Raw genomic sequence first — 27,941 nt, 5'->3', positions numbered from 1 at the left:
CACGCGCCAATACTCAGATCCTATAGTCTCCCCCAAACTCATGGCTTCCATAGTTCTAGACAAGCTAGATATATCCATCCCAGATTCTTCATTAGAAGGTCCAAGTCCATGTTGCATGAGTAAACTGACTCTCCCCTGTGAATCTCTGTGGATCTGGCTCTGGATCTGCCTCTGGTTGCTGAAACATTTGATCCTTCTCATTGCGTAAGGAATCGAATTTGGGATTATCATCATAATACCAACTAGCCTTCATACCACCACCACCGTCATCACCGCTATCACCACCATCACCCCCATCATCATCATCATTACTACCACCATGGCCCTGAGTCTGGGCAGGTGCTTAAGTAGCATCAGAGGAAGGGGACCAGTCATCATCATCAGCTCCACTACTACCAGGGTGTACCTCGAATGGATGTGGGGTCTACGAATGAACTCTGCCATTTGTTTCCATATACTCATCAACATCAACACCCACCTGTGAAGCAATATTGCTGTTGGGTCGACCCCCATCCTCATCTAATAAAGGCTCACCTCAATCCCTGACCCACTCATAAAGGGGATTCTCAACATCGTCATCCACTTGGAATATGTCTGTCTGCCAACTCAATTGGGCTTATATCATGTTCCACGCCCATTCGTATGTGCTCCTCTCTCAATCTCATATTATAATGCACATATACCAAGTCTTCTAGTCTCTTTGCACCCGATCGGTTCCGCCTCTTGGAGTATATAAGGTTGAACGTACTCCAATTACGCTCGCAACCAGTGGCAGAACATGTCTGGGATAGCACTTTACATGCTACCTTGGATAGGTTGGGTGAATCGCTTTCATATTGCAACCACCATTCAGCTGCTAGAGAGCATTAAAGATTATTGTTAGGTAATAGTAAATAAAGGTATATAGTTAAATAAAAAGACTAATTCAACCATACTAACCAGCAACAGTGCCTTCCCGAGCGGATATTGCCACTGATCGGCCGAAGCTCTAAGTAGCATCCCAAAAAGCTTTCATCTGACATTATCATTTTAACTAGCATCAATACCAACAAGTATAATTGCATATGTTTTTACCTACTAAACAATGACTAGTTCTCACCTCAGCATGAAGAATCCCTTGTCTATTGGAATTTGGCTCAAACCTTTCCACCACTCTGTGAACTGCATTTATCAAATCTAGCTGCATCCCAAGTCGATGCTTGTAGTGGTACGTAGGATTTAGATAGTATGCTGAACACAATAAAGTTTTACAATTAGAAATAATGAAAACGGCACATTGATAAGTTGAATTGAAGTTAATAAACTAATAACTCTCCAGCCTTATGTAGTGGATGCATGAGCTGCCTCTTCCATCTATCCTTGATAATCTCAAGAGACTTTCGATTACCCCTTTTGTAAATTGCCTCCACTTGCACCTTCATCATATCCATTGCTGCCCATAAGAGTGGTAAGGTTGGTTTCCTCTGTTGAACCACCATTTTCAACACTATATCAATTCTTATGTTTGCTTCTGACCAGCCTTCTTAGCCTCAAAACTTTGAAGTGTAATCCAATTGGTTGCAAAACGTGTAATCCCTGATCTCACTAGGTCACCACCATACCTGGTCCTCAACATATACAGTGTAAATCCATGATTAAAAATGCAGGTGTTTACTTGTCTTGCCCTCTCCACTACCCCTTTCACAAGCTTCAAATGTCCCATGTCCTTCAGCATGAGATCGATGCAATGAGCAACACATGGTGTCCAGAAGAGTTTGTATCTAGGTTTGTTCATCATTTTTTTCCCCAGCCTTCTTAAAGTTACTACCATTGTCAGTAATAACCTACACCACGTTGTCTACTCCAACATCCTTCACTACTTCTTTTGAAACTTGTAATTATATTTTACATCTTTTTTTTCTTTAGATGCATCAACAGACTTAAGGAACACAGTCCTCCCATCACAGTTCAACATGAAGTTGATGGACTGTATAGTTGGTCCAATCCAACCATCACACATCACAGTCACTCCATAGTGCTCCCACATAGGCTTCAACCCATCAATGTACTCCATCAAATCTTCCTTGTGATAGAGCAAGTAGACATTGTACATCTCATATGGTGTTGGTCCCTTCACTCCAGATCCAACCTTACTTTCTCATCCAACATATGCTGATAGTATGGCCCTTGGGTGATATTGGCTGGAATGCTGTGGTAGAAAACCCACTTGGAGAAAGCAATCCCCACTTTCTCCTTCACATTAGTTCGCATTTGTTTCAATTTCTTTTGCGTAAACTCTGGTTGTCGAAAGAGTGCACGATCTGTTTGGAGTATCTCAACATCTGGAGCCCTCACTGGGGGTGGGGTACAGCTCGTGGGGCTGAGGGCCGTGGGGCTAGTACTGGGTCTGGTTTTGGGGCCCTCACACTCTGGGTCCTCCTTAGTGGAATCTTTGGCTCTCAAAGTCTCAACCTCCTACTACGGGGTTGCTCTGGCACATGCTCATCTCTAGCCTATTTAGATGAACCAGCTCCCCTGGCCATCTGTAACCTTCTCTCATCATCAATCCGTTGTTGCTCTTTGTTCATCACCTTTGCCCTTCTCAATTGTGGAGCCTCTTCCGCAGTTTCACAATCATCAAACTCATCTGGCTCCTCCTCATCATAATCCTCATCCCCTAACTTAGGATACTGCTTTAGACATGCCTCTTCAAACTCCTCTCTGACTGCCCTTTTCTCCCTCCTGGTTGCTAGTCCACCCCTAAGATGTGCCATAGCAAACTTTATTTGACTTGGCACATTAGGGCAGCCTATCACATTCCTATCTCCACCAGCAAGATGCGCCTTCAATCTAGTGGCTTCGCCTCCCATTATTTGCTTCCTACAATAATTACATTCTAACTTCTTCTTGGCAGTTGAAAGGGGTCTCCCATGCTGCCATGCAGTGTCTCCTATATTTCAGTACTTGGGATTTACAAACGTGTTGCAACAAGAACAGATAGATTATTAACAAGAACACTATAAATATGACTCCTAAACAACAACAATGAATATTCTAAATTTCCCCCAAAGTACGCTATTTTTGGCCTTTTTAAAAGTATTTTTACATTATTTTAATAAATACTAATTTATTAATTAAGATAAACTAATTAAAGAACATAACATTATTAATCAAATACACAACTGAAAACATATTCTACGAACTTTAACTCTCTTTCTACCTTTTTTTAAACTAAAACAGCATATTTCTCCTATTTATTATGTATTTTTTATTTAATTTCAGCAATTATTTTTCAAAATAAAAAAATATAAATAAATGAATAAAAACAGCATAAAAATTTCGACATCGTCAAGCCGTAGATCGGCCAACGGTGTCTAACATATATTAAATTGATCATCATCCAACATATATAAGACATTTTTTTCAAATATATGTTGTAGGAAAATAGCACATTTATAAAACAGAAAATAAAAAATATAATTCAACAACCAAAAAAAAGTTCTGGCTCCGTGGAGTCGTAGATCGTAGCTCACATATGTAAATTTGAAAGAATTCTACCATATATTTCTTAAAAAAAGTGCACAAATTTTGATATTTGTGAAGAGAACACTATTACCCTTTTGATTGAAGGTTGAAACACCACTCTAGGATGCAAACACCAGCTCTTAGATGCAAGATTTGTCGAAGTTGAGCGAAGAATGCAAAAATCTGGCCCAAACTAGGCTCTCCTAGTCGAAATGAGCATGTCTCGGTCGAGATGGGGTATTTTATAAGGTTGCTTCAAGTTGGTTTAACCATATTTCGACTGAAACTACTGTTTCGGTCATAACATGGTCTAAACATGCGAAACTGAGACGAAACCTGATATTTTTTTAAAGTTCCCCCTTATCTCGTCTTGGAAACCTGTGAAACCGAGTTCCATGGTGGTATCACATACTCTTGAGTTAGAATCAGGTGGCCTTTCAAGTTGAGCATCTGTCTTATTCATGGTATTTTTTATCAATCTTTTTTCTATCTGTCTTCTAGTGGCAATGGCACTTAGTTGTTTCTGTAGGGATTCAGGGTCTTCAAAATTTGCTAACAGAATTTTACAAAGGTCTATCCCCTTGGGTTTTGGTGTTTGCTGAACTAGCTTGAGATCCAAAGCAGTATATAGTATGTTCTTTTGATATTCACTTTCTGATGCTTTATGAATGTGCAGGCATCATATATATGAGAAACATGGAGGTCCTAAATCAATTGAGCTTAAGGAGATTGGTCCTCGCTTTGAGTTGCGCCTTTATCAGGTGATTTGCTGGATGTTCTGTTTGATTAAATTATAATCTGTTACTTTTTGACAGAAAAATGCATTGTTTGTTCATTGATAATTTTATACCTACTTGGAATTTAAAAGATAGAAATGTGGAACATACTAATGCCTAGACAGATAAGTTGATAAACTGGGGATCATTGCCCTTGCCCCTATCCTACCCCTCCGACAGGAAAGGAAAGGCCGGCTCCGAAAAGAATCGTAGCTACTCCTGTTAGGATCTTTGTATTACATAGGACAGGAAAGCAGCCTTAGCATTATTTCTCACTGGATATTAACTGACTTGATGTTTTGGTTGCCAATCTCCATCTATGAACCTTGGATTACTTTTGTGATAAAGATTTTAGTTTCCCTGTGATGAATTTTATGATGTATGTTACGGCGTACATTATGACCCTCCCCAGACCCTTCAGTGGCTGGAGCCTCATGCACTGGGTACGCCCTTTTTTTTTATTTTTTATGTAATGGTGTAAGGAATCGTTCTGTGTTTCTCATCCTGTTGTATTTAGAGAGGATTGTACTTCGCTTATCTGCCTTCCTACCATCTAATTTTATAGCGATGAGTTATTGAACCTGATATAATGTTGGGCCGGAAATTTCTAAATTTCATTACAAAAATTTGTAGCTAGATTGACTGGAACTCTTTGGAGACAGGAAGCAAACCTTTCTATTGGAATAAAATAAACTTATCTTGTCTGGAGGAATTCTAGCAGAGAAACGCTTGACTGCACTTTTGGTCAAGTTCAAGGGAAAAATCTACCAAAAGGAAGGAGATGGCTTTGTCAGACTTTTTGGCAGGGAACATGTCATAAGAGGTTCTTAGTGCAAGGTTGGAAAATGAGAGGTTTCACAGAATTTGTTTGCTGAGTAGCACTGCTTATGTTGGGACAGATGCTTCTGGCTAGAACTCCTGAAGACTTAGTAGGGCTATTCCTGTTAGTATTTCCCCTCTAAAAAAGAGGTCACAGAGTTCTTACAGGATGAAAAAGTAGATTTCATGGGTGAGAATTATTTTTTGAGTTCAGTTGGGGGGTTTTGACTGGTGGACTCACATGATATAGTGAAAATCTTGGTTTTTGTGTTTGCTACTGTTACTGGAATTGGGCTATACTTGGTTTCTAGGGTGGACTCCAAATCCTTTCTAGGGAAGCAAACATTGATCTGGCTTACATTTTACTCTTCTTGAGTAGAACTGGAGGTACCTTAGTACCGTCAAGCTTTGAAGTCAATGAGCTGGCCTCATTGGAGGCAAATGGCTGTTCTACTTTGGGCAAGTACAGGAACTAGAGCCTCCTTTCTGCTACAGTAAAGGTGGACCTGAACATAGTTGTCACGGCATCACGGCGATCCAAGTCGGTGGAGGGATGTCTGATCGATATATCGACACGTCGCCCGCCATGGCGTTGCCATGGCGATCATGTCGACCATGGCAGAATTGTAATTAAATCCAAAGTTAAATGGCAAACTAGTAGATAAATCAAGATTTATAAGAGCAATGGCAGAATTGTAATTAATCTGAAGTTGTAAAGGAGTGGCAGAACTGTAATTTAATGGAGTTAAAGAGAAAACTGAATGGGCTAAACAGAATAGCGATAGAGAATATAGGGGGTTTAATTTAAATAATATAAGTTGTCCTTGCAATTTTAAAAACTTAATATATCTTCTTCAACCTTGCAATAACACGATAGAAAGAAAAAACTCAGAAACCAAGGCTAAAAGAGGAGATTTAGGGAAACAGGAAGTGGGTCTAAGGTTGGGGAAGAAACAAAAAATTAAAGAAGAAGAAATCAAAGAGGGAAAGAGAGACAGGACGCCATGGCGGGCCATGGCAACAATATGGCGACGCCATGACAACTGTGGACCTGAAATCCAACCATGTACCTGGACATGTTAGCTGCTCCTAGTGGCAGGTTTATATTTGGAGACGGTCATATTGGTACTATCACAAATTAATTGCCACCCAGGATGGGGGGTTGTGATTCCCCTTAATGATATTAGTGAAGTGGTTAATGTGGAACACAGGAGGGGTTAGAACTTTGGAGCATTTATTCATTGTAATTACTACCTACAGTTGTACATATGCATATGTATATATAAAGTAAATTTAATAAAGTATAGATATTTTAATCCTTTTGAAAGTATAATGTCTAATGTCCAAGACATTATAAGCAATTAAGGTTGAATTGTTTGATATTTTGGTTGTTTGAAGAATTAACTGTTATTTTAATCATGTTTTGTATCCACTACATTTTTGAAAAACAGTATATTTTTTAGATGTCAAGTGAGTGAAAAATAATGTCAGCCTCTGAATGACCAACGTCAAATAGGATACAAAGTTTTATCCTATCAAAGCCCTTGTTTAAGTCCAGATAATCCTTCAATATGGAATTTTTTGTGCATGAGATGCATTGAATGTGTCTTGATTTTGTCAATGAACTAGAAAATGCAGATTATTCAAGCAGCATGATTGTGCTATAGATTTTTACTATTGCTTTATGGAATGGAACCAGAATCAAGGCATCTGTACATTTTCTTCTAGATTGAATGGTATGTGTTATTTGATGTTTATCGTTCTTCGTTTTCTGATCTCTTGTATTCCACAGATCAAATTGGGGACGGTGGATCAGAGTGAAGCCCAGAATGAATGGGTAATCAGACCATACATGAACACTGCCAAGAAACAGAAAATTCTTGGAGACTGATCCACAATCTCATAGTAATCCCAACCTTTTGTAAGAGGGTTCTCTCTCCTAGTTTTTTTTTGGGAATAGTAGTTTTGCCTTTTTTTTTTTTCTATATTTAAAAATTTGAATTTATGTATCTTATTATAGTTTAAATTCCTAATCACAGCCCATTGATGAAATTTATTTTAGTTGCTGTATTATAATTGCACGTTTCCTGACAAGGAAATCTGGGACTGGAGGGTACTTAAAATGTCATTGCAATGGTCAACTAGTTGGGCTTGATTGGTTCGTCATTGGTACTATATTTACAATGTCATTGCTATGGTCAACTAGTTAGGACTGAATGGTTCTTTAGGTACCTTTAAATATTTTATTTCTTTTGTTGTAATATGGGTTCAAGGGTATTTTTGTCCTAGGGGTATTTCAGTCTTTGTATCTATTTAGAATGTTCTCCATATCATTTATAAATAAAGCGAGGCTGTGAACATGAAGTCACAAGTCATTATTCCATTCTCAACATGGTATCAGAATTAGGATCCAGAATGGGATCCTAACCCTAATGCCCTCCATCACGAAACCCTAGAACACCGTCCTCTCCCTCCTCCCTTTCTTGTTTTTTGCATTGCCAGCCACCACCAAACCTTCCGCTGTCTCCCTCTCTCGATCTCGACTTCAGCACCGCTACTGTCACTGCTCTCTCTCTTCCCTCCAGCACCGCCAAGCACCACCGCCGTCACCGCCTTCTTCCAGCGACTTCACCGCACGCCTCCGCCTCCTCTTCTTCATCCTTGGTGGTGAGTTACCTCCCACCAAGGGTCTTTATCCCTCTTCCATTGGGATTGTTGATGTTTTTTGTGGGATCTATTGAGAGATGATGTTTTGTTGAATTCTATCTTTACCAGCAACCATAGACTCTGATTTAACCACCACCGCATCTACTGGACAGGAAGGAGTCAATTAACGTGATTTTCCTCCGTTCTCTGTTAGCTCCATTAAATTAGATGGGACCCAATTATTTGATGTAGTCACGGTCTTCCTATCTTGATTCTTGCTCATAGTTGTCAAGCCGGCATGGCAACCATGGCGTTGGAGAGGGTCTAAAATCAGGCGATACCAACAAGACGGCAAGGGGCCCAAGGATATCAAGGAGACTGGACGTCTAGGCGATGCCTTGATAACTATGATCTTGCTATTGGTTCGGATGGTCTTTTTGGCTACAGTATAGGAGATTCCATTAAGCCTACAATTGTTGGTCCTTCTCAAAACAAATGGGTAATGTTCAACTTTCTTGCCATGGTCATAACTCATCGATTCCATGGATCTTACCATAGCCAGGGGCTATCTCCTTCTTGATACTACTGCCGAGATTTGGAAGACAGTCAAAGACACCTATTCTCAAGTTGGTAATGCAACCCAGTGTTATGAACTCTGGAAAAAATTCATGAAACCAAGCAACATGAATTATCTATATCACATTATTCCACCTTTCGCAGTTTGTGGCAAAGTTGGATTTCTATGGGTCTTTCACTGCTAGATGTGATACGAATACCACTGCATTTAGAAAAGGGGGAGATGGCCTCCGTGTGTTCGATTTCCTTGCCGGCCTCAGTATTGAGTTTGATCAGATTCGGGTCCATTTCCTGAATCGTGATCCCTTCCATCCCTTGAATAGGCTTATGCCATGGTGCATTCAGAAGACAGTTGTCACAGTGCCATGGTTCATTCATTTACACAGGAACATTAAGCTCTTTACTCTGGTCCACCAAGTGCTTCCCGTGGGGGTCTTCCTTGTGGTACTAGTGACCGTTCTACCTCTGCCAGTGTTCCAGTGAAGTGTGACTATTGTGGTAAAGAAAGGCACTAGAGATGAATGCTAGAAATTGCATGGGTGTCCCACTGATACTTGCAGATGTGGACCGGGTCACCCTTCTTCAGCCAAGGCTCATAACACCACATCTGAAGATACTACTGCCGATCCATCTCTTTCCCAGGAGGAATTACATACCCTACGTCGCTTGATGACCAGGCTGGACTCATCTTCTTCACCAGCGCCTTCTGCAGCCTCTGCTACGTCCCTGGAAGGGACTTTCGCTCCATCTTCCTCTTCACAGTCAAGTATTCCTTTTGGTGGCCATTGTGCCATAGTCATGTCCACTTCATGGATAATTGACTCAGGTGCCACTGACCACATGACAGGTTCTCCTACTCAATTCTTTCAATATTATCCTTTGTCAGGTAACAGTAAAGTCTGTGTGTTTGATGGCTCCCTCTCCGCTGTTTCTGGGAAGGGCACCATTTAAGTGTACTCCTTCGTTATCTCTTTCTTTTGTATTGCATGTTCCCAAATTTTCTACTAATTTACTCTCTATTAGTAGTCTTACACTAGATTTAAATTGCGAAGTAATTTTCTTTTCTACCCATTGTCTTTTTCAGGACTTGGAGGCGGGTCGTATGATTGGCAGTGGTAAAGTGGTTGGTGGCCTCTACTTGATTGATAGTTCTCCATCAGCTTTGGTATCTCAGGCTTCTCTTCCTGACTCGTTGGCATCGTCGTTTGAGCCACCCTCCTCTAGAGGTTTTATCTACTTTATTTCCTAGTTTAGTAAAGAATTGTAACCCAAACAATTTTTCTGGTGATGCTTGCATTTTTTCAAAGTAAACTATAGTTGTTTACCCGGTTTCAGATAATAGAAGTTTAATTCCATTTAGTTTAATTCATTCTGATGTTTAGGGCCTTGCCCATTGTGGTTTTACATCTGGTTACCAGTGGTTTGTTACTTTTATTGATTGTTTTAGTCGTACTACTTGGGTCTACCTTATGCGCCAGAAGAGCAATGTTTTCTCCTGTTTTCAGCTGTTCCATAAAATTATTTAGACTCAGTTTGATGCCAAGGTGAAAATACTTCGGACTGACAATGGGAAAGATACATCGACGCATCTCTTCAGGCATATCTATCTACTCATGGAATAATATACCAGACCTCTTGTGTAGACACTCCAGCACATAATGGTCACCTCTTGGAAGTGGCAAGATTTCTTATGTTTGCAATGTCTATCCCTTCTCGGTTTTGGGGTGATGCAGTGCTTTCGACGGTCTATCTTATAAATCGGCTGCCCTCATGGGTTTTGGCAGCTCGCTGTCGTCTTGACGTATTATTGGGTTCTTCTTCCTTTGTGGTGTAAGGTATTTTGTTGCGTTGTATTGCTCGAAATCGTCATGTCAATGGGAAATTTGATCCCAAGGGGCTTCGTTGCATTTTTATTTTGAGATATTCTGCTACTACCCAGAAGGGGTATGAGTGCTGTCACCCTCCTTCCCAGAAGTTGAATATCACTATGGATGTAATATTTCGGGAATTTGAGGCCTATTTCCCAACACATGGACCTCTTTAGGGGGAGTCTGCAAATGAAGAGAATTGCGCCATTAGATGTGGATGTGCATGTGCCTACAATGGAAGATCCGTCCATAGAGCTTGAGGATGGTATAATAGAGCAAAACATGAGCATCCTTTAATTAAAGGGGAGCCTGGGGAGCCCAACACCTTGAAGACATTCACTTGAGGAACGTGGCATAAAAGAAAGCAAGTTGATAATACCACCACCACTGCTCTTGAATCGACACTACTTGTCCCAAGTTCTTCTAGTAACTCTATTCTTTCTGGTGAGTCTACTTCTAATCCTAGTCTTGACTTACCAATTGCTATTCGTAACATGTAGAACTTGTACTCAGCATCCCATTTCTAATGTTGTTTTATATGACTCTCTTTCTCCTTCTTTCTTTGTCCTCTGTTTCCATTCTTAACATCTAGCAGGAAGCACTAGCTAATTCGAGATGGAAAGAAGCAATGAATGAAGAAATTAGTGTCTTGGGAAAAAATGACATTTGAGATTTGGTGACTCTTCCTCTAGGAAAGAAACTCGTAGGCTGCAAGTGGGTTTTCGCAGTTAAATAGAAGGTTGATGGATTGGTGGAAAGATACAAGGCAAGGCTGGTTGTTGGAGGTTTTACCCAGACTCATGGGATCGACTATCAAGAAACATTTGCCCCAGTAGCAAAGATGAACATTGTCAGGGTAATTATTTCTTGTGTTGTTAACCAAGGATGGGATCTTCAACAACTTGATGTGAAGAATGCTTTCCTCCATGGGGAGTTCGAAGAAGAGGTGTATGTGGATATCCCTCTTGGCTTTGCTGCCCCAGAGACTCAGGGCAAAGTGTATCATTTGAAGAGAGCTTTATATGATCTAAAACAGCCCCTAAAGCTTTGGTTAGTCGTTCGTGGTGTCAATTGGTTATAAACAAAGTAATGCTGATCACATTTTGTTTATCAAGAAGACGGACCAACATATTACAATTTTGATTGTCTATATAGATGACATTGTAATCATTGGAAGTGATGCTGATGAAATAGGCAAACTGAAAGTCTATTTGGGGAAAGAGTTTGAAATTAAGGACTTGGGAAAGCTAAGATATTTTCTTGGGATCGAGGTTGCTCTTTCAACAAAAGTATACACTGGATCTTTTATCTGACACAGGAATGCTAGGATTTAAGCCTGTCGATACACCATTAGAGCCTAATACTCATTTAAAGAGTAAGGATGGAGAGCCAGTGTGATGCAGATTCATCATCTAAATGGACTTATTTCTTTAGAAATAAGTCTAGGGTTGGGATATATATATCTATATGTTGGGCCTTTAAGCCCAAGGGTTTTCTATGTAATATGCCACTTTAATGGGCCTAAACTAAGGTACATAGGTTGCATACGGGATTAGCTTAATATTTAGTTTATTTTTATGTTTTTTAATTGAACCGGTTCAAATTGGTTGTATCCAATTGGTTCAATTTAAGTGATTTAATTGTCTTTTATTTTAAGTTATTAGGGACAATTAGGTCTTTTTATTGTTTTAAGTAATTAGTTTTTAATTGTAGTCATTTCCTTCCACGATTTAAGTGAGGGAAGTGTTTAGACTGTCTTAGGATTTGGCTATTAGCCTTTTATTATAAATATGAAATCGTGGGAGGCTCCCCCACAATTTTATGAATTAAAAAAAATATAGGATTGTGCTGCCGCTATTGTTGTTGCTTCTGCTCCTTTTGAGATTGCATCCTTGTGGTTCTATCTAGGTGGATTTCCTACGACTCCTTACATCGTGACGGCCGAGAGGATCCCTAAGTTTGAAGGTGGTTCTATCCTTCCAAGTTCTCAGCTGCTGCCATTGAAGGACCTGAAATTCTAGTAAGTGATTTAGTATTTCAGTCATTCCCTTCTTCTCCTAATCCTCTACCGCCCCCCTTTTATTTTATTTGAATTCCCCCAAAACCCTAGATCTTCTTAACTCCAACCAGCCTTCATCCTTCATCAGATTCAGCCCAAATTCGGACCACAGTTCCCTCTCCACACCCCTTACACTCGACCTTAAGCTCTGCCCCATTCCCCCATCTTAAACCCTAATTTCTCCCCAACTTCATTAAACCCAAAAACCCTAGAGTTTTCAGAACTAACACTTCCAGCCCTCACCTAGGCCTCATACCTTGGTCGAGTTTTGTTCCCTACCAGTACAGAACTTGACCTTACCCCCATGCCCTAATTCCAAGTTTAAACCCTAATTTTCAACCTAAATTCTAAGACCCAAAACCTGAAACCCTAACCCTAATTTTCTGAAATTCAAACCTTCATTGTTAGCTTCCCCTAGACCTTCCTAGCATTACCATATAAAAATTACCCCCATTCCTCCAAACCTAACCCTAAAAGTTGACCTAAACTTCTATATTGCTCTATTGGAACTGCAGAACCAACAACCCCTTTGGTCCTTTGTCATTGGATCCTGGATAATTGGCCTCTAGTGGGTCCTTTACCTATCTAAAGCTACATTACAGTGGGTAAGGGTAGCTACCAAAGGTTGATTGGGTGACTGATATATCTGTCCCACACACAGCTAGATATACCCTTTGTTGTGAGTGTGGTTAGCCAATATATGCATGATCATCTCTCAACTCATCTAGAGGCAATATAGAGGACTTTGAGGTATTTGAAGTCTTCCCCTAGAAAAGGTGTACTTTTTTCTCCTCAGAATCGCTTGCAAGTTGAGGCTTTCACCGGTTCAAACTAGGTAGGATGTCTGGATGACAGGAGACCTACTTCAGGCAATTGCACATTTGTTGGAGGCAACTTGGTTACTTGGCAGAGCAAGAAGCAAGTTGTAATTGCTCGATCCATTGCAGAAGTAGAGTTTCGAGCTATGACCCATGGTATATGTGAACTTCTTCGAGATTTATGTATTCATGTTGAGCTACCTATGCACCTCTACCGTGACAACAAATCAACAATAAGTATTGCACATAATCTAGTTCAACATGATCGCACCAAGCACTTTGAGATTGATCGTCACTTAATCAATGAGAAGCTGGAACTAGGAGTCATTTGTGTGCCTTTTATTCAACCTAGCAATAAGGTTAGCTGATATTCTCACTAAGGGAATTAGTAGTAAAAGTTTTGGTTTTATAGTTAGCAAGTTGGTCATGTGCGATATTTATGCACCAACTTGAGGAGTGTTGTAATATGGGTTCAAGGGTATTTTTGTCTTAAGGGTATTTCAGTCCTTATACCTATTCTAGAATATTCTCCATATCATTATAAATAAAGTGGGGCTGTGAACATAAAGTCACAAGCCATTATTCCTATGCTGGACATCTTTTTATAGAGGCCCTAGAGTAGACAACTTTAATTGCATTCCAACTAGTGAGGTAGTGTAGTAGTTCTGTTTGATAAGTTGAACCTCAGAGAAAGGAGTGGGTGCAATGTTGGAGCAACCAAGGATGATGATAACTTGGGAATTCTTGATCAAAGGGTTCGTTTCAAAGAAATGGAGGGGAGACCCAGACTGGTTGGTTTTGAATGTTTCGAGTTAGTAAAGCTCATAGTTATTCATACAAGTAAACCTCTGAAGAGATATAGCAGCAAAATCTGAGTTTTTATTTTATTTTATAAGCATTGGATATATGTACCTTTCAAACGACTGTGTTTGTTTTGCTGTTTTATCTTTTGCGAGACTTGTTCCCTTTTAAGTTTCATGGGCTCCCAATTGTTTGCAACTGAAACTTACAAAAGGGTATGAAAAGCTTTCTTTTTCTCTTGCCAATACTTTTCTTTGTGGGTCTAACCGCAAAGGAGAAGTGGGAAAGTGGTGGAAAAGTTGGGTTAAAAAAGAGAAAAAAGGGAGGGGGGGGGGGGGCGGGTGGGAACCCAACAAAGATTAAGAAAAAGGAGGCAAAAATGAGATCATGTAGGCAGTAGGCTTCCCTGTATAAAAGCAGGCCTAATTTTCTGCTACGTGACATGCCAACCAAGGAAATATTTTAGCCATTGAATGGAAAAAAAAAAAGAACATTAATGTTCAAAGTGTCAAATTTGAGACTCTAATTAAATGGTATGAGTCAGTGTGTTCTATCATGTATTTGCATATTTCCTCATGTGCTCAATTATTTAACCATTTTTCCCGTTTTATTTACAAGTGGTTTTTCCATAATAAGGAATCTAAATGAATGCTCATAAATATTAACCTACTAGGTTGGATGAGTTTGAACTTTTTGTGGGTAGGAATATCCTGAGATATTCCCTTGCGTATGTTGTTGAAAAACAAAACCTAACACGATGTAGAAAAGAATGGAAATCGTAAATAACAATCACCCAATGAACACAAGGATTTATGTGGTTCGGTAAGATTGCCTACATCCATGGTGAGATGAGATCTGTTTCACTATCAATGGAGACTAGGGTTATATCAACTCGTCCTCACACCTCTTTCAGAATGCGTTCTAGAGAAAGAACCATCTCTACATATTTCTAGCAAAACCATATATAGGAAATTTACCAAAATACCCATATAGTCCCTAAAAATTTTTAAAGGCCCTTTGGATTCAACCCACAAATCAAGCAATGGAATACATGACATTGTACCCCCAACATATATGTCATGTGTCGGTTCAAAATTTTACCAAAAAAAATGTTAATTCAAATAAATAAATAAATTATATAAAACAAAACTTTAAAAGCGAATGGAAAAATGAAACTCACTGAAAAGATAGATATGACTGCAAATACAAATGGATAATCTCAACATGAGAGGGAGTTTGTATGATTGAATTTGAGTTTGAAATTTGACATGTGGTACTGCTCTTGTGGGTTTGTTCGACTGGTTTAGGACGATGTGCTTCGTTCATGGGGTCCTAGGTTTGAGTTCCCATGAATGAAGCGTTACAGGGGGTGGGGGAGGCTTCATGTAACCGGGGTTTTCCCTAGGACCTAAACCGTAAACTTGGGCTGGTTCAATGGTTTCCTTGTTCACTAAAAAAAAATCCGAATTTAGAGCATTCCTCATACGTGAAATAGTTTAAATTAATTGTTACATCATCCATAATAAACATGTTTCCTCATGCATCTAGAAATTTTTTTTGCCTTGTACACATGCCAGAGTCTGTTTTGGCACAAACACATTTGACATGGCAAGAATGTGTTGTGCTCATCTCCTCAAAACATTGCCTTCTATAACACAGCTAAACTCATTCTTAGTTGATTAATGTGTTTCGTGAGCTCAAATGAAGTGGAGAGAGAGAGAGAGAGAGTGTGTGTGAAACATCACTTTATCAGGGTCAAAAGGAAAGTAAGGCAACCTTTTAAAGTCTTGTCAGAAAGTGAGACCGAGTGACTGGGTTTGGGAGGTGTTTGTGAAGAAATTACAGAAGGTTGGTTGCTTTTCCGTGTGGCCTCCGTGTGCAAAGCTTCAGCCAAGAGCCCTCTTTTTTAAAGTCTTCTTTCTTTACATATTTGGAGAGAGTTTAGTTTATGGATTGTGAGTTGGACAATAACGAAAAGCAGAGAGAAAGAAGAAGAAAAAGCCACTTTTGCTGCTCTTTTTTCTTTTGCTGCTCTTTCTCATTGGTTGATGACTTGAAAAAAACAAGAGAGCTAAACCGAGTGGGTGGGCACATCGCACAGCCGCACAGCGGCTCAGTACAGGACACCCCCCCCCCCCCCTCTAAAATGTGATGCACATATTGATGTTGGAATCTCTTGCAAGCAAATAGAAGTCCACTTACACCCTTATAACAAGTCAACCTAGAATACAAGGCCTTAAATCATCTTTTTATTTACTCTATTAGTTAATAACCCCACTTCACAATTTCTTAGAAATTAAGCTGAGTTGAATCCATCTCTCTTCCTTTCCAATCTTACTAGCTCCTATACCCTTTTCTTTTGATTTGGTGGACCTTTAAGTTTCATGGAAACTTGGTGAAACTTTCTTTCGTTTTAGATCAAGTTTCATACTATTTCAACCAAGTTATCCTATATTAAAAAATAAGGATGTTGTGCTTGGAATTGGATGTAAGCTTGTCTAGTGTTTACAATCTATCCACATTAAAAATAATAATAATAAAAAGAAGATTACAGAAAAAATCCACCTAGGACCTAATTTTTGTTACTCATATTTAAATTTTTTTTTTAAATGTTGTGCTTGTCACTCTTTGCTAGATTAGACCTATTTTTATTTTCTTAATATTCTAGGGCTTCGCTCTAACAATGTCCCAACACTGTAGAAGAAAACTTAGCTAATTGATTAGATCTATTCTTAATTTCCTAACAGTATAATTATGTAGTGCAAAATTAACAGTTGCAAATTCATTTGAATTACTTCTTAATAGGTCACCCACCTAGTCCACATATGTACTGTTGGCAGCGGCAGAAGCGCAACGATACAAAATCCATTACATAAATTAATGGAACAAGGATCTTAATGAACACATGTGATAAAAAATCGATATTGGATTTGTAAGTTGTATAGAATGCACAAGTTATACGTTCTTCCAATGGAATGTAGCATGAGGTCGTAACTTTCGTTGACTGCACCACCTCCAATGGCTAAAACCTTGGCAAGAAGAAAACACATTTTTTCTCTCGCTTAAGCTCTTTCTTTCCTAAAGAATATTTTTTCTACACTCTCCCCCCCTCTCCCCAACAACACCAACATCCGCAATGGATCTAACAACTGTGGAATAAAATCATCGCCATATAATTAAATCCATTGCAATTAATTAGTAGGAATATCATGACCAGTGATTGGATCCAAAACATTTGAAAATAATTTTTAATAATAACTTAATTAATATAATAATAAAATCACTTTTTGTAAATTCTTTACAAATCAAACACCTGACCAGGACTTTAATTAGTCACAGTCTGACAAATCTCTTACTTGGATATTCTTCCTAAACGAGCAGTGGAAACCTTATTGAGTGTCACCCCCATCCGTACCATATATGCGAGCGGTTGGTGTATAGTCAGTCCTATTGGTAGACATCAACCATTGGTTCACCACAGACATACAAAATATAAATGTAACAATAAGTGCCTCTTAGGTACAAGAAAAAAAGACTACTAGAAATTTATGTTGCCAAACACAACTGGCAGTGAACCATCTAGAATTTCAAATGGATCAATATTCAACATAATAAAGCGTCCGTTTTTATATTTCCATCCAATCCCCACTAGGAAATTATACAATATGGCAAGGCTTTGATGGACACAAAATAACTGTCAAAATATCCAACATGTACTAGGGGTGTAAGTTTGACCCTATTAATCCGAGCCCGCATTGAGCCCGAATAGAGACTTGGTTGGGTTTTTTAACCTATAAGGTTGGCCTAAGCTGGGACTTTCAAGGTCGGGTTGGGCCGGGCCTAGGCTGAAGCCTTGGGCTGAACCCGGCCTAACCCGACCTTGATTTAATATAACTATATCTTAATTATGGGGAAAAGAACACTACCTGGTCACGTGCAGCGTTCGGCTCCTGCGCCTAGACACAGGGTTGCATGAAATGACTGTCGTGCCCCCATGGAAAGGAGAAAATCTCCAAGGGTGCTACGGTCATTTCATGCGGCCCTATGTCTAGGAAAGGTGGAAAAACAGAGTAAAGGTAGGGACTGGGATGGGAAGAAGGGTGGGTCGCGAGGGCAAGGTTGGAGGTGGAGTTGGGGGAGAAGGAGAAGGGAATGGGGAGGGCAGGAGCAGATTGAGGTTGGGGAGGGAGAGTAGAGTGGGGGCGTCAGAAAGAGTAGGGGATGGGGGCAGGAGTTGTAGGTGTAGTGGTGGTGTTCTGTGGAGAAGAAGAAAGAAAGAAAATGAGGGAGGGATGGGGAGGAGTGAGAGAGGAGAGAGAATGAAGTTAGGTTAAGGTTGGATTCTCCCGTTGGATTAAAAAGTGTCACATGTCTTGATTTTAAGGGGTTACTTGAGAGAAACTGGGAGATAGGGAACATGAGAGGATAAAATCCGTTATGTCGCTAACTCTGAATCATTCTATATTTGGTTATTAAATTTCACTTTACTTTGCACCTAAATCCCTTGAATTTGAAGATTAAAATAAAAATTATATCTCAAAAGTATCATTACCAAATATGGTACAAAATTTAAGTAGTTTATACAATCATGTTAAGTAATGGTTGCAAAAGTTTCCTTTTTAGGTTTAAAATTTTTCACTTCCCTTCCGGCTTTCACTTCAATTTCCCTTGCAACCAAACGGAACTTTAAGGGAAAAAGTTCCCATGACACCGGAGTGGGGATTTCTTCCCATGCCCTCTCACAAAATGAACATGGAGCCTACATTGATATTGTCTTTTCTCAAACAAAACGTAGGCCCCTTACTAAGCGAAATCATTTTCCACCCTCTCATTGATACGGTTTCCTACTCTAACTTTTTGGAACCTTTGCCCAAAAATAAAACATTACCTATATTTTTAGTGAAGGAAAATACCATGAATTATTATGTATGTATAGTACTCACAATTTTTCATTCCATATGATGACTTCCAACTAGGGGTATCAATTGGTCCGGTTCTGGGCTATCAGTCTAGTTCTCTAGCGGTTCCGGCTCTAAGATGTCAAGACCAGATCCGGACCAATAAGCTCACCGGTTCCAAATCTAAGATCCAGGACCATTAAGTAATGGGTGGTCCGGTTCCGGTTCCTAAGTGGGTTCAAACATTATTATAATGTAGAGCCCAAAACAAGGAAAATAGGAGTTGCTCTAGAAAAATGGTAGACATTCCAATGTGTCAATGTATATATTATCATCTCATGCAAACAGATATGTGATGTCTACAATTTTCACATAATTCCTCATATTTAGGCTTTGTTTATGCAAAGACAGAGAGAGAGAGTTTAGAAATAGCAAACAGTTATAATAGCTCGCCATCTGTCATCACCAATTTGGTGGTTCGTGAATAATGATTTTTATTGAAATAATAATCTATACATTGCAGTTGTTAGGTATGAATGGAGATAATATAAAAAACACAGCTTGAAGTTGTTTTTCTTTTGTATGACATCATTCGTAAGATTTTATTAGATGATAATCCAGTCCTGATCATTTCTTCCGGTTCTAACGGTTCCTGGGACCAGACCAGATCTGAACCAATAAGCTATTGGGTGGATCGATTCCGATTCCTAGCGGGACGGTTCCGGTCCAAAATTGACACCCCTACTTCCAACCAATTAGCTATGAAACACAAGGATGCATGGTAGGTCCTTCAATAACTAATAGTTGTGATGAGAAGAAATTTTCTTTTAAAGGGAACATGACATGCATGCTACCAGTAGTCACGTCATCTCACATTCTCTGACACACAGTCTTTTTCCTGTCCGTGTAGCCTTTCTTGTATACACACCCTAATGCAATCCCTCCCTTTATTTTTTTTTCTCTATTGTAAGTTAACAAGAGAGTAAGACCTTTATCCGCTGCTGTAACTGGAGCGTTGTTGTGCGCATCGTGCGGCGCAGCAGTGGCCATGTGTGCACAGTGATGATGCACACAACAGCACTCTAGTTACAGCAGCGGATAAAAATTCAAGAGAGTATCATTACAAACTGTGAACCATATTAGTTTCTCATAATATTATTATTTATAACAGGTTGTTTATTTATAAAGCCATATTTTTTTATTTTTTTTGATGATAAAAAAGAAATTTATCAAGCTAAAGAGAGGGATTAACATATTAATTACAAGAGTACATTCCACTATGTGTGTGTGTTTTATTAGAAGATTCAGATTTCAATCATATCTGAATCTAAAAAAGGGTGTAAACCAGTATATGCATATCCCTGATGGGTACAGTCATGCCACAAAGCTAGACAGGTTCACGTTCACGTATGAGAACGGCTGTGAGCCACCCTGTATAGGATCCACATGGGGTGGATTCCATCCGGACGACTGTGAGCCGTTCTCGTACGTTCATGTCGTCGTGAACTTGAGCCCAATTCCCACAGAGCCCATAATAGGGTTCTTAATAATCTAAGCCAATCAGAAGTAAATTTTTAAAAGAAAACTTAGGAATAGGACCCAAAGTTAGCAACTGCTATTCAGAAGAGAACAAAGCGGAATATTCTTTGATTATTTAAATTATTGTTAGAGAGATAGCAATCATATCATTAATGTGATGGGAACAGGCACACAATGTCATTTTCATTTGTTTCCTTATATTTGGGAAAGAGAACCTACTTGGGTGCGTGCGGTATGCTGCCCCTACTCCCAGACACAGGGGCGAGTGAAATGACCTTTGTACCCCTATAGAAAGGGCGGAGTGCACGTGCTCAGGTAGCGTTCTTTCTCGCTTATATTTTTTTTTCAATGAGGGTAAATCTTGTCATTTCACATAAAAACTGCATTAAATGACTTTCAATTTTAAAAAACTCATTTTTACCCCTACATTAAATAATTTTTAGAAATAAGACAAGGGGTAAAAAAGTAAGATTACAATTTCTCACTTCACCCCTTTGATTACAAGTGACAACAAGTTATTCCCTTGACTAAACCCATTTTCTTTTACCCCAAGAAAAAAAAAAAAAAAACTACACCCATTTTCCTCTAAAAATTTATTTATTTATTGGGAGAATGTGTTCTGCGTTGGACACAAGGGCCACGCCCACGCACAACAGGGGCCGGAATGACCGTCATGCCCTATGTATGGAGGAAATTCCGCCCCCTTTTATGCCACTGCGTGCGCTCTCATTGGCTGGCAGTCCCACCCAGAAAACAACACCCCTTATTTATTATTAATGAAGACACACATTTCTTTGTGCAGTACGTATTAACAGGTGTACCCGAAAATGAACCCATGAATGTATGAAAGGTTCTTAATTGCAATTGACAAAATTATCTCCATAGACGTGCAATTGCACAACCAGCATCATAGACGTTCGATGGGCATAAATGCCCGGTTAAAATGACCAACGGTCTCCCAAAAAATTATCTCCTTCAATTCTCTGCCCGGTCCATTTCCCCAAGTCCCTCTAATAGAGGGGTGGAACCCACCCGGGCAGAGGTAGGGTGATCATTTCTGCCCCCTATGAGAGGAGTTGCAGGAAATGAACGACATGAACTGTAGGTGATAAAGATCCTTGATTCCCTCTCCCCTTCCTTGCATGAATCCCTTCCCCATAACAAAAAATCCTTTGCAACGAGTCACAAAAGTGCCTTGTCTTGATTGGGCATCCAAGCAACCACCTTAAAGCAGCTCTACGGCTTCTTTTAGTTGGCCTTTATTCCAAAACAACATAAGAACTTTCTATGCCAATTTCAAGATGGTTTTCTCTCTTAGCATTTCTGGTTGATTCAAGCACATCACTTTTTTAAATTGCCAAGAAGCCCAAACTTATAACATAACAAAATAAGGTTATCCATTCATTTGGAAAAAGTTTTGCTGCTACAGTTGTAGTTGGTGGCCAAGGGAATGGAATAATTCACTTCCCCTTTGGGTTCATAAATACATTCCTAAGTTTTAGTATTTTCAATAATACCCTTTAAGATCCCATTTCCTTAGTCTTGCTACAAGTATAGCAGCAAAATTTTGTCCCATTCATTTCCTTTTTATTAGGGGCATTAAGAAACCCCACCTTTCTCAGGTTTCATGGTTTATGAATTCATCAAGGTTCAAGAGAATGGAATCGGTTCCTTTCAATTCTGGAATCTGTTGAAACTTTAAAAATTGAGATCGAAAAGAAAAAAAAGTAAAGTTTTTTCCTTTAAAATTTGTAATTTTTTGGAGTTTTTAATTCAATAAGTTAGGGGATCTTGCTATCAGAGATAAGATTCCTTAACTAAGAAGAAAACAATGACAAGAAAAAAAATGAAGATCAAACATGAAATCTAGTGATTCAAAAGAGAGTTGAAGAAAGCAAAATACACACACACCACACACACACACACACATACACGCATACAAGCACACACGTGTCTTGTCTACGAAGCATAAAACATCGTCTTGCTTGCTTTTGGCAAAGCTTCTGTATAACTACCAATAGTTAAACACACACGTCTTGTCTACGAAGCATAAACCTCATCTTGCTAGCTTCTGGCAAAGCTTCTATCTAACTACCAACAATTAGACACACACATACGTCTTGTCTATGAAGCATGAAACCTCGTTTTGCTTTGCTCCTGGCGAAATTTTAAAATATATATATATAATTTTTTTTTCAACCCCGAATATTATCTGGGACCTGGGCTAGCTCCTACCATTTTATTAAAAATTAGACTAAATCAAAAGGAATAATACACCGGGGGGGGGGGGGGACATACCCGCCTTACCCCAACCCACGGTTACAAGACCACTCTTACTCACTGCCAACAAAGGTCCTGAAATCTAGCAAAACCACCCAACCAAACACAAGACACAAAAAGAAAAATCATCTACGAATAACAGGGAGACCCGCTGCATCCTCCCGAGTAACCTTTGTCAAAGCTGGAGGAAGATCTCCCCAACCACGAAACACTGTGTTGGATGATGAGTCACAAACGTAATTTGCCAACCAATCAGCTGCTCTGTTACCCTCTCTAAAGGTGAACGAAATCATTGGTCGGAACGATTGAATCAGTTGGAGAATTTCATGGAACCAATACCACCCCCTCCAAAACTTGCACTTCTTTTTAGCAATGCAGTGTATTGCCATTGTATAATCAGAATTTACATGGAATTCCGAGAATCCCATCTTAGCGCAAAGATGAAGACCATCCCATAAAGCTCTAAATTCAGCAATTGAGTTAGTACACACACCATAGAAATTTGTGAATACGGCTAACACCTGTCCTCTTCCATCCCTAATAATGCCCCCTCCTCCACCTATCCTAGGATTACCTTTACACGCACCGTCCATGTTGAGCTTTATGGCATTGAAGGGCGGGCACCAATAGATAGCCCGTGGAGGTTTGAAACGAATCCAGGAATGGGAAATTTTAAAAATTTGGAGGATCAGATTCTCTTTAAAAGAAAGAATCTTCTTGGAGGATCCAATTTCGGGACTTTCACACACCCAGGACTCAATCGCCTCCACAATGGTACTAGCAGAGCGGGATCTTCCCCCATGCCTCCTGCCATTCCTCTCTTTCCACAATTCCCAAACGATGAGAGAATGAATCAATCCCATAATCTTCCCACATAGGCCTTTCCCTTTGGCATGCTCTTGCCAGAGCAACATCCTGCTTCTAATGCCTTGAGCCACGACAACCTCAACATCAAATATTCTAGAGAAGTATTTTCAAACCTTGACAGTCGTCACACCTTCCACGCACCAAACAATGGTAGTTGATTCACAAGCTGGAGTTGAGCAACAGGAACACTTGGACGCTAAGGGAATACCCAATCTTTTCAAAGACTCATCGGTTGGGATGTCCCCACACATGAGTTGCTAGGAAAGAAACTGATCTTTGGGTGGGGGAGGGGAGAGATCGGTTCCAAAACTATTTTGTAAAAGACTTTATATATATATATATATATAAATTAACCAAAGGGATTTCCTTAGCATTTTTTCATGTTTTAAATATTTTATAATTTTAGTTTTTTATCCTTGTAGAATAATATACAATTTTTTTCAATGAAAGTAAATACTATCAGTTTACATGTATACTTTAAAAATATGCATGACAATGACACCTTTTAATAATAACATAATGATATGTTATTTTTAAATTATTTTTAAAAATATTTTATAATCTTAACTTAAAAGAAATTTTGAGAATAAGACAAGGAACAATTAAAAGAAGATGCGAAGTTCAATATACACCTATAGAGGCATCATTCAACAATCTCTTAGCTAAAACTTGGTATTTTACCACCAAAAAAAAATTTTGGTTTTCTGTTTTTTTTTTTTTATCACATCCTTTTATTGTTCCTAGCTGAAATTTACTTCAGAGTTTGGGATGTTCTCTCTCTCACACAAAGATAAAGTAAATTAATTCGAAAAATTTTACAAAAAAATTAATTAGAAAAAATTCTTCCTAAATCCTGCAACATTAAGGGAATGACATTTCACCCGTTTACTTTGTAACTAAAAATCTTTACCATCCAATTAATACAAATTCTTCTTATATCTCTCCCATAGCATTTCCACGCCTTTTAAAAGAAATATATCAATCTACATAGTAAGCCAATTCACTGTTATTGATTGGTACTGATGGTTTATAGTTGGTTAGTTTGATTATAGCTCGCTTAAGGATAGTTTATAATCTAATTAGTCAATTAGTCTGTTTAAATATTGATTAACCCAATTATCTTGAACCCGATTATGGACTGGTAATTGATAGACCAAATAGAAATATAACCCATTAACTATGCCCTAGCCTATGAGGCCCAATTACCTAAATGTGCGGAAACAGTGCAAGGTCTTAAATTTGTGGTGATTGATTAAGCCCAACTGAAATTGATTGAGCTCAACTTGTTGACAGTTGACACCCTTAGATAAGTGTGAAATTTCTATACCATACAATTTTGTTATAACTTCCCTATTTTCCATAATTTATGTGAATTTTTATGAACTTGGCTCTGATACCAGTAATTTTCAGGATAAATTAAACATAAACTGTTTATAATGACGAACTGATGCTAGGCAGTGTATTGTGTGCAGACAAACTCTAACGATCCTTGTAAAGGTCGTATAATTGAGCTCAAGAGTACTGGACTCTATCGATTATGTTTCATGGAGGAGGTCTAATCTTCTGTCGTGAAAGGTTAAGGTCTTATGATCTTTAAAAGATATAAACTTGAATGAACTTTAGTAAAACATATACTTGATAAAACAAAAGATATAAACTTGAAAAACTTTAATAAATCATATACTTGATCATACAAGGAGAACTTGACGAACAAATTTGATTACAGAACTTGGAAATAAGGCAGAAAAGACTGGATAACTTACAAGAACTTGATAATGGAATACAGACTTGATGATATTGATAGAACTTGAAGAACACTTGGATGTTTAGAGCGTAGACAAGAGAACTCCTTCTTCGCTTACAAACTTACAATCTCAAAAACAAAAAAACTGAAAACTAGGAGTGTTGAGCTCTGAAAGTAAAGAACATAGTATTCTCTTCTATTCTCTTCTCAAAATTTGGTGTGTCCTCTTTGAAAAATTCTTTGTTATTTATTAACAAAAATTGACCCTGTTTGCTCTGTGATATCTTGCTGATTACTTGAATGCTTTTCCTTTTGCAGGAGGAATCCTGCAAGGTGTCTACTCTTCTTCAGGAATCTTGCAGAGGATATGAAAGTTTTACTTTTGCAGAAGGAATCTTGCAAGGAGACAAATCTTATTTTCTTGCTTTTATCTTTTTCTTCATGCTTTTTCTATTCATGGCAAAGGAGCTTTGTTGGTCCAATAGGTGGTTTTATATTATTATCTTTTAGGACTGCATTGTCGGTCCAATGGTTGGTCTTGGATTAGAATCTTCTAGGATCGCATCGAGGCTTTTCACGTGTCATAGACACTGTTTTCCTCATTGGTTTGATCTAGGGTTTTATCGTATTATGGTGGGCCCGATAGTGGCTTGACTAACTAAACCCTGAGTTAGTAACAGGAACAGTTCTTTTTGCCTAGTGTCATTTGTTCTTTTTTTTTTTTAAAGTAATTTGCTTACTTTGTGCTACCTTTCATTTGAATGGACTCTTCTTTGGTTCTGGTCACGCACCTGGCTGTTGAAGAAGTAATTTGGTATGTGAGAAGATCATCACAGTCTTCCTATGGGTGTTGAGCAAACTGGCCTTGATGGAGAGAATGGGAAATAGAGCCCATACTAAACCAGTATACTTCTTCTTCTTTGTCGTCTTCTGGTTCCAATTCTGTCAACTGGGCTGCAATTTGTACTTGTTGGGTTTTTAGTTGGAGCCTCTTACTATCAGTTGATTTTTCTGAGGATGGTAACTTTGGCATGGACTTTAGACTTGTTATGGTTCTTATGATGGCTTCTGAACTGCATTTGTTTAAGTCACAGTCATCCCACCACTTAACATTAAATGCCCTGGTGAGAACTTGGGGGCTCCAGTCGGAGGTATCTTGTTGTTCAACCACATATTCCCAATACATTATCCAAGCAAGACGACAATGTAAGAAGAAACGTAGTAAATCGGGCTGTTCAAGGACTTGAGTGGTATGTTGGCAGAATACTACAAAGGCTTCCATGACTACTTTTGGTAAAATTTCTTCAATTAGCCCAAAGGTTGTCCACCATTTTGAAAACCAGAATGGGATCATACTGGAGAACTTATAGTCAAAACAAAAGAACCACGGGTGCCTGTTTTTTATATTTTGATATAAAAACGCATGTCATGCATCAATATAATCAAAATAGTGGAATCCTAAGATTTATAACTTTGAGAAAATCTTTTGGGTGACAAGGGGTCAGTGGCCCAATCTTTGGGAGTCTAAATCTTGAGAATAGTGACAGTAGTATGGGTCACTAGGCTTGAGTCAACTTTATTGAAATTTTGTTTGATTCTGATAGAACCTGTATCTAATAAAATAAACTCATAGAATTCCTGGGTCTTGGCAACATTTGAAGAATAATACTGTCATCCTTGGTAGAAAACTCTTTTTGCAATCTCTTAAGCAGAATTGCAACCTCTAATGAATTGTTCATCAAGTGTAAATAGATATTGGAAATAATTTTTTCGAAAATATTTGCTTTTTATTTGGGACTGAATTGTTGGAGAGGGATTTGGTTTGGTGACAGACTGGGATGGGGTTCCTGTAACAATTTGAGAAAAAGGAACAATCTTGCTTACTTGTTTTGATTGGATATGTACAAGTTGGTTGAGGGGTAGAGTCTTAGAATAGGATGACTTGGACTTGATTTGGAAGGATGAGGATGAAGGCTCCTTGGGAGAAGCCATTTTGACCAATAAAATGGACTTATGACCATGTAAGAATTCGCAAGTATGAAAATCAGGAATAGAATTTGTTTCTCCTTTAATATATTCAATATCAAAATCAAAACTCGATAAAAGGGCTTGCCATCTGGCGAAAATCTGTTTTGATGCAATATTTTGAACATCATTTTTCAAAACTTGTTTGGCAGTATTGCAATCAACACGAACTAAAAAATTTTTGTTTAGCAAATCACCTTGAAACTTTTGAATGCATAATACTAGTGATAAAACTTCTTTTTTGATTGTACTGTAATTTTTTTTTGGCAGAATTCCAGATTCCAGATGTGAACTAAACTAATTGCTATTTTGTCTGGTCTACTTGTTTTAAGATTCTTCCATAACATATATCTGAGGCATCTGTTTTTACTATTTTATTCTTCCATAACCTATATCTGAGGCGTCTGTTTCTACTATTTTAAATAGATTTGGATTTGCTAGATTTAGACATGGGATTTCTTTGACTAGTTGTTTGATTTTTTGAACAGCTTTAGTTTGTTTGTCTGCCCAAGTGGGAGGTTTATATTTGAGTCTTGAATATAGAGGTTAAAAAAATTTCCCTATATGTGGGATGAAATCTCTAATGTAATTTAGGCTTCCCAAAAAGCATTGTAATTGTTTTTTTTCAAGAATTTAGTCTGAGAATTTATTAGGCTACGTTTGATAAATGTCTGAACAGCGTTCAGAATAATTTTTCCGTTCTTTAAGAACAAAAAAACAT

The 27,941-nt window shown here is 38.6% G+C and overlaps 1 protein-coding gene across 3 annotated transcripts in view; it reads left to right on the top strand.

The window, feature by feature from the left end:
- Nucleotides 1-23,797, top strand: part of LOC122672808 (U3 small nucleolar ribonucleoprotein protein IMP4) — a 52,005-nt gene extending 28,208 nt beyond the window's left edge. For 2 of the 3 annotated variants that reach the window (XM_043870300.1, XM_043870298.1), the window contains exons 9-10: nucleotides 4,181-4,265; nucleotides 6,892-7,046. In XM_043870300.1, coding sequence (XP_043726235.1) covers nucleotides 4,181-4,265; nucleotides 6,892-6,990 — 184 coding nt within the window. In that variant the 3' untranslated portion in view covers nucleotides 6,991-7,046. Of the gene's footprint in view, nucleotides 1-4,180; nucleotides 4,266-6,891; nucleotides 7,047-23,777 lie in introns of those variants that run through there. The other variant, XM_043870299.1, reaches the window with a different exon arrangement.
- The last annotated feature ends 4,144 nt before the right edge of the window (nucleotides 23,798-27,941 follow it).

This window comes from Telopea speciosissima, chromosome 8 (genome assembly GCF_018873765.1).
Source record: "Telopea speciosissima isolate NSW1024214 ecotype Mountain lineage chromosome 8, Tspe_v1, whole genome shotgun sequence".
NCBI classification, from domain to species: domain Eukaryota; kingdom Viridiplantae; phylum Streptophyta; class Magnoliopsida; order Proteales; family Proteaceae; genus Telopea; species Telopea speciosissima.
The sequence above is the reverse complement of the archived record's forward strand: the minus strand, read 5'-3'. Positions and strand labels throughout refer to the sequence as shown.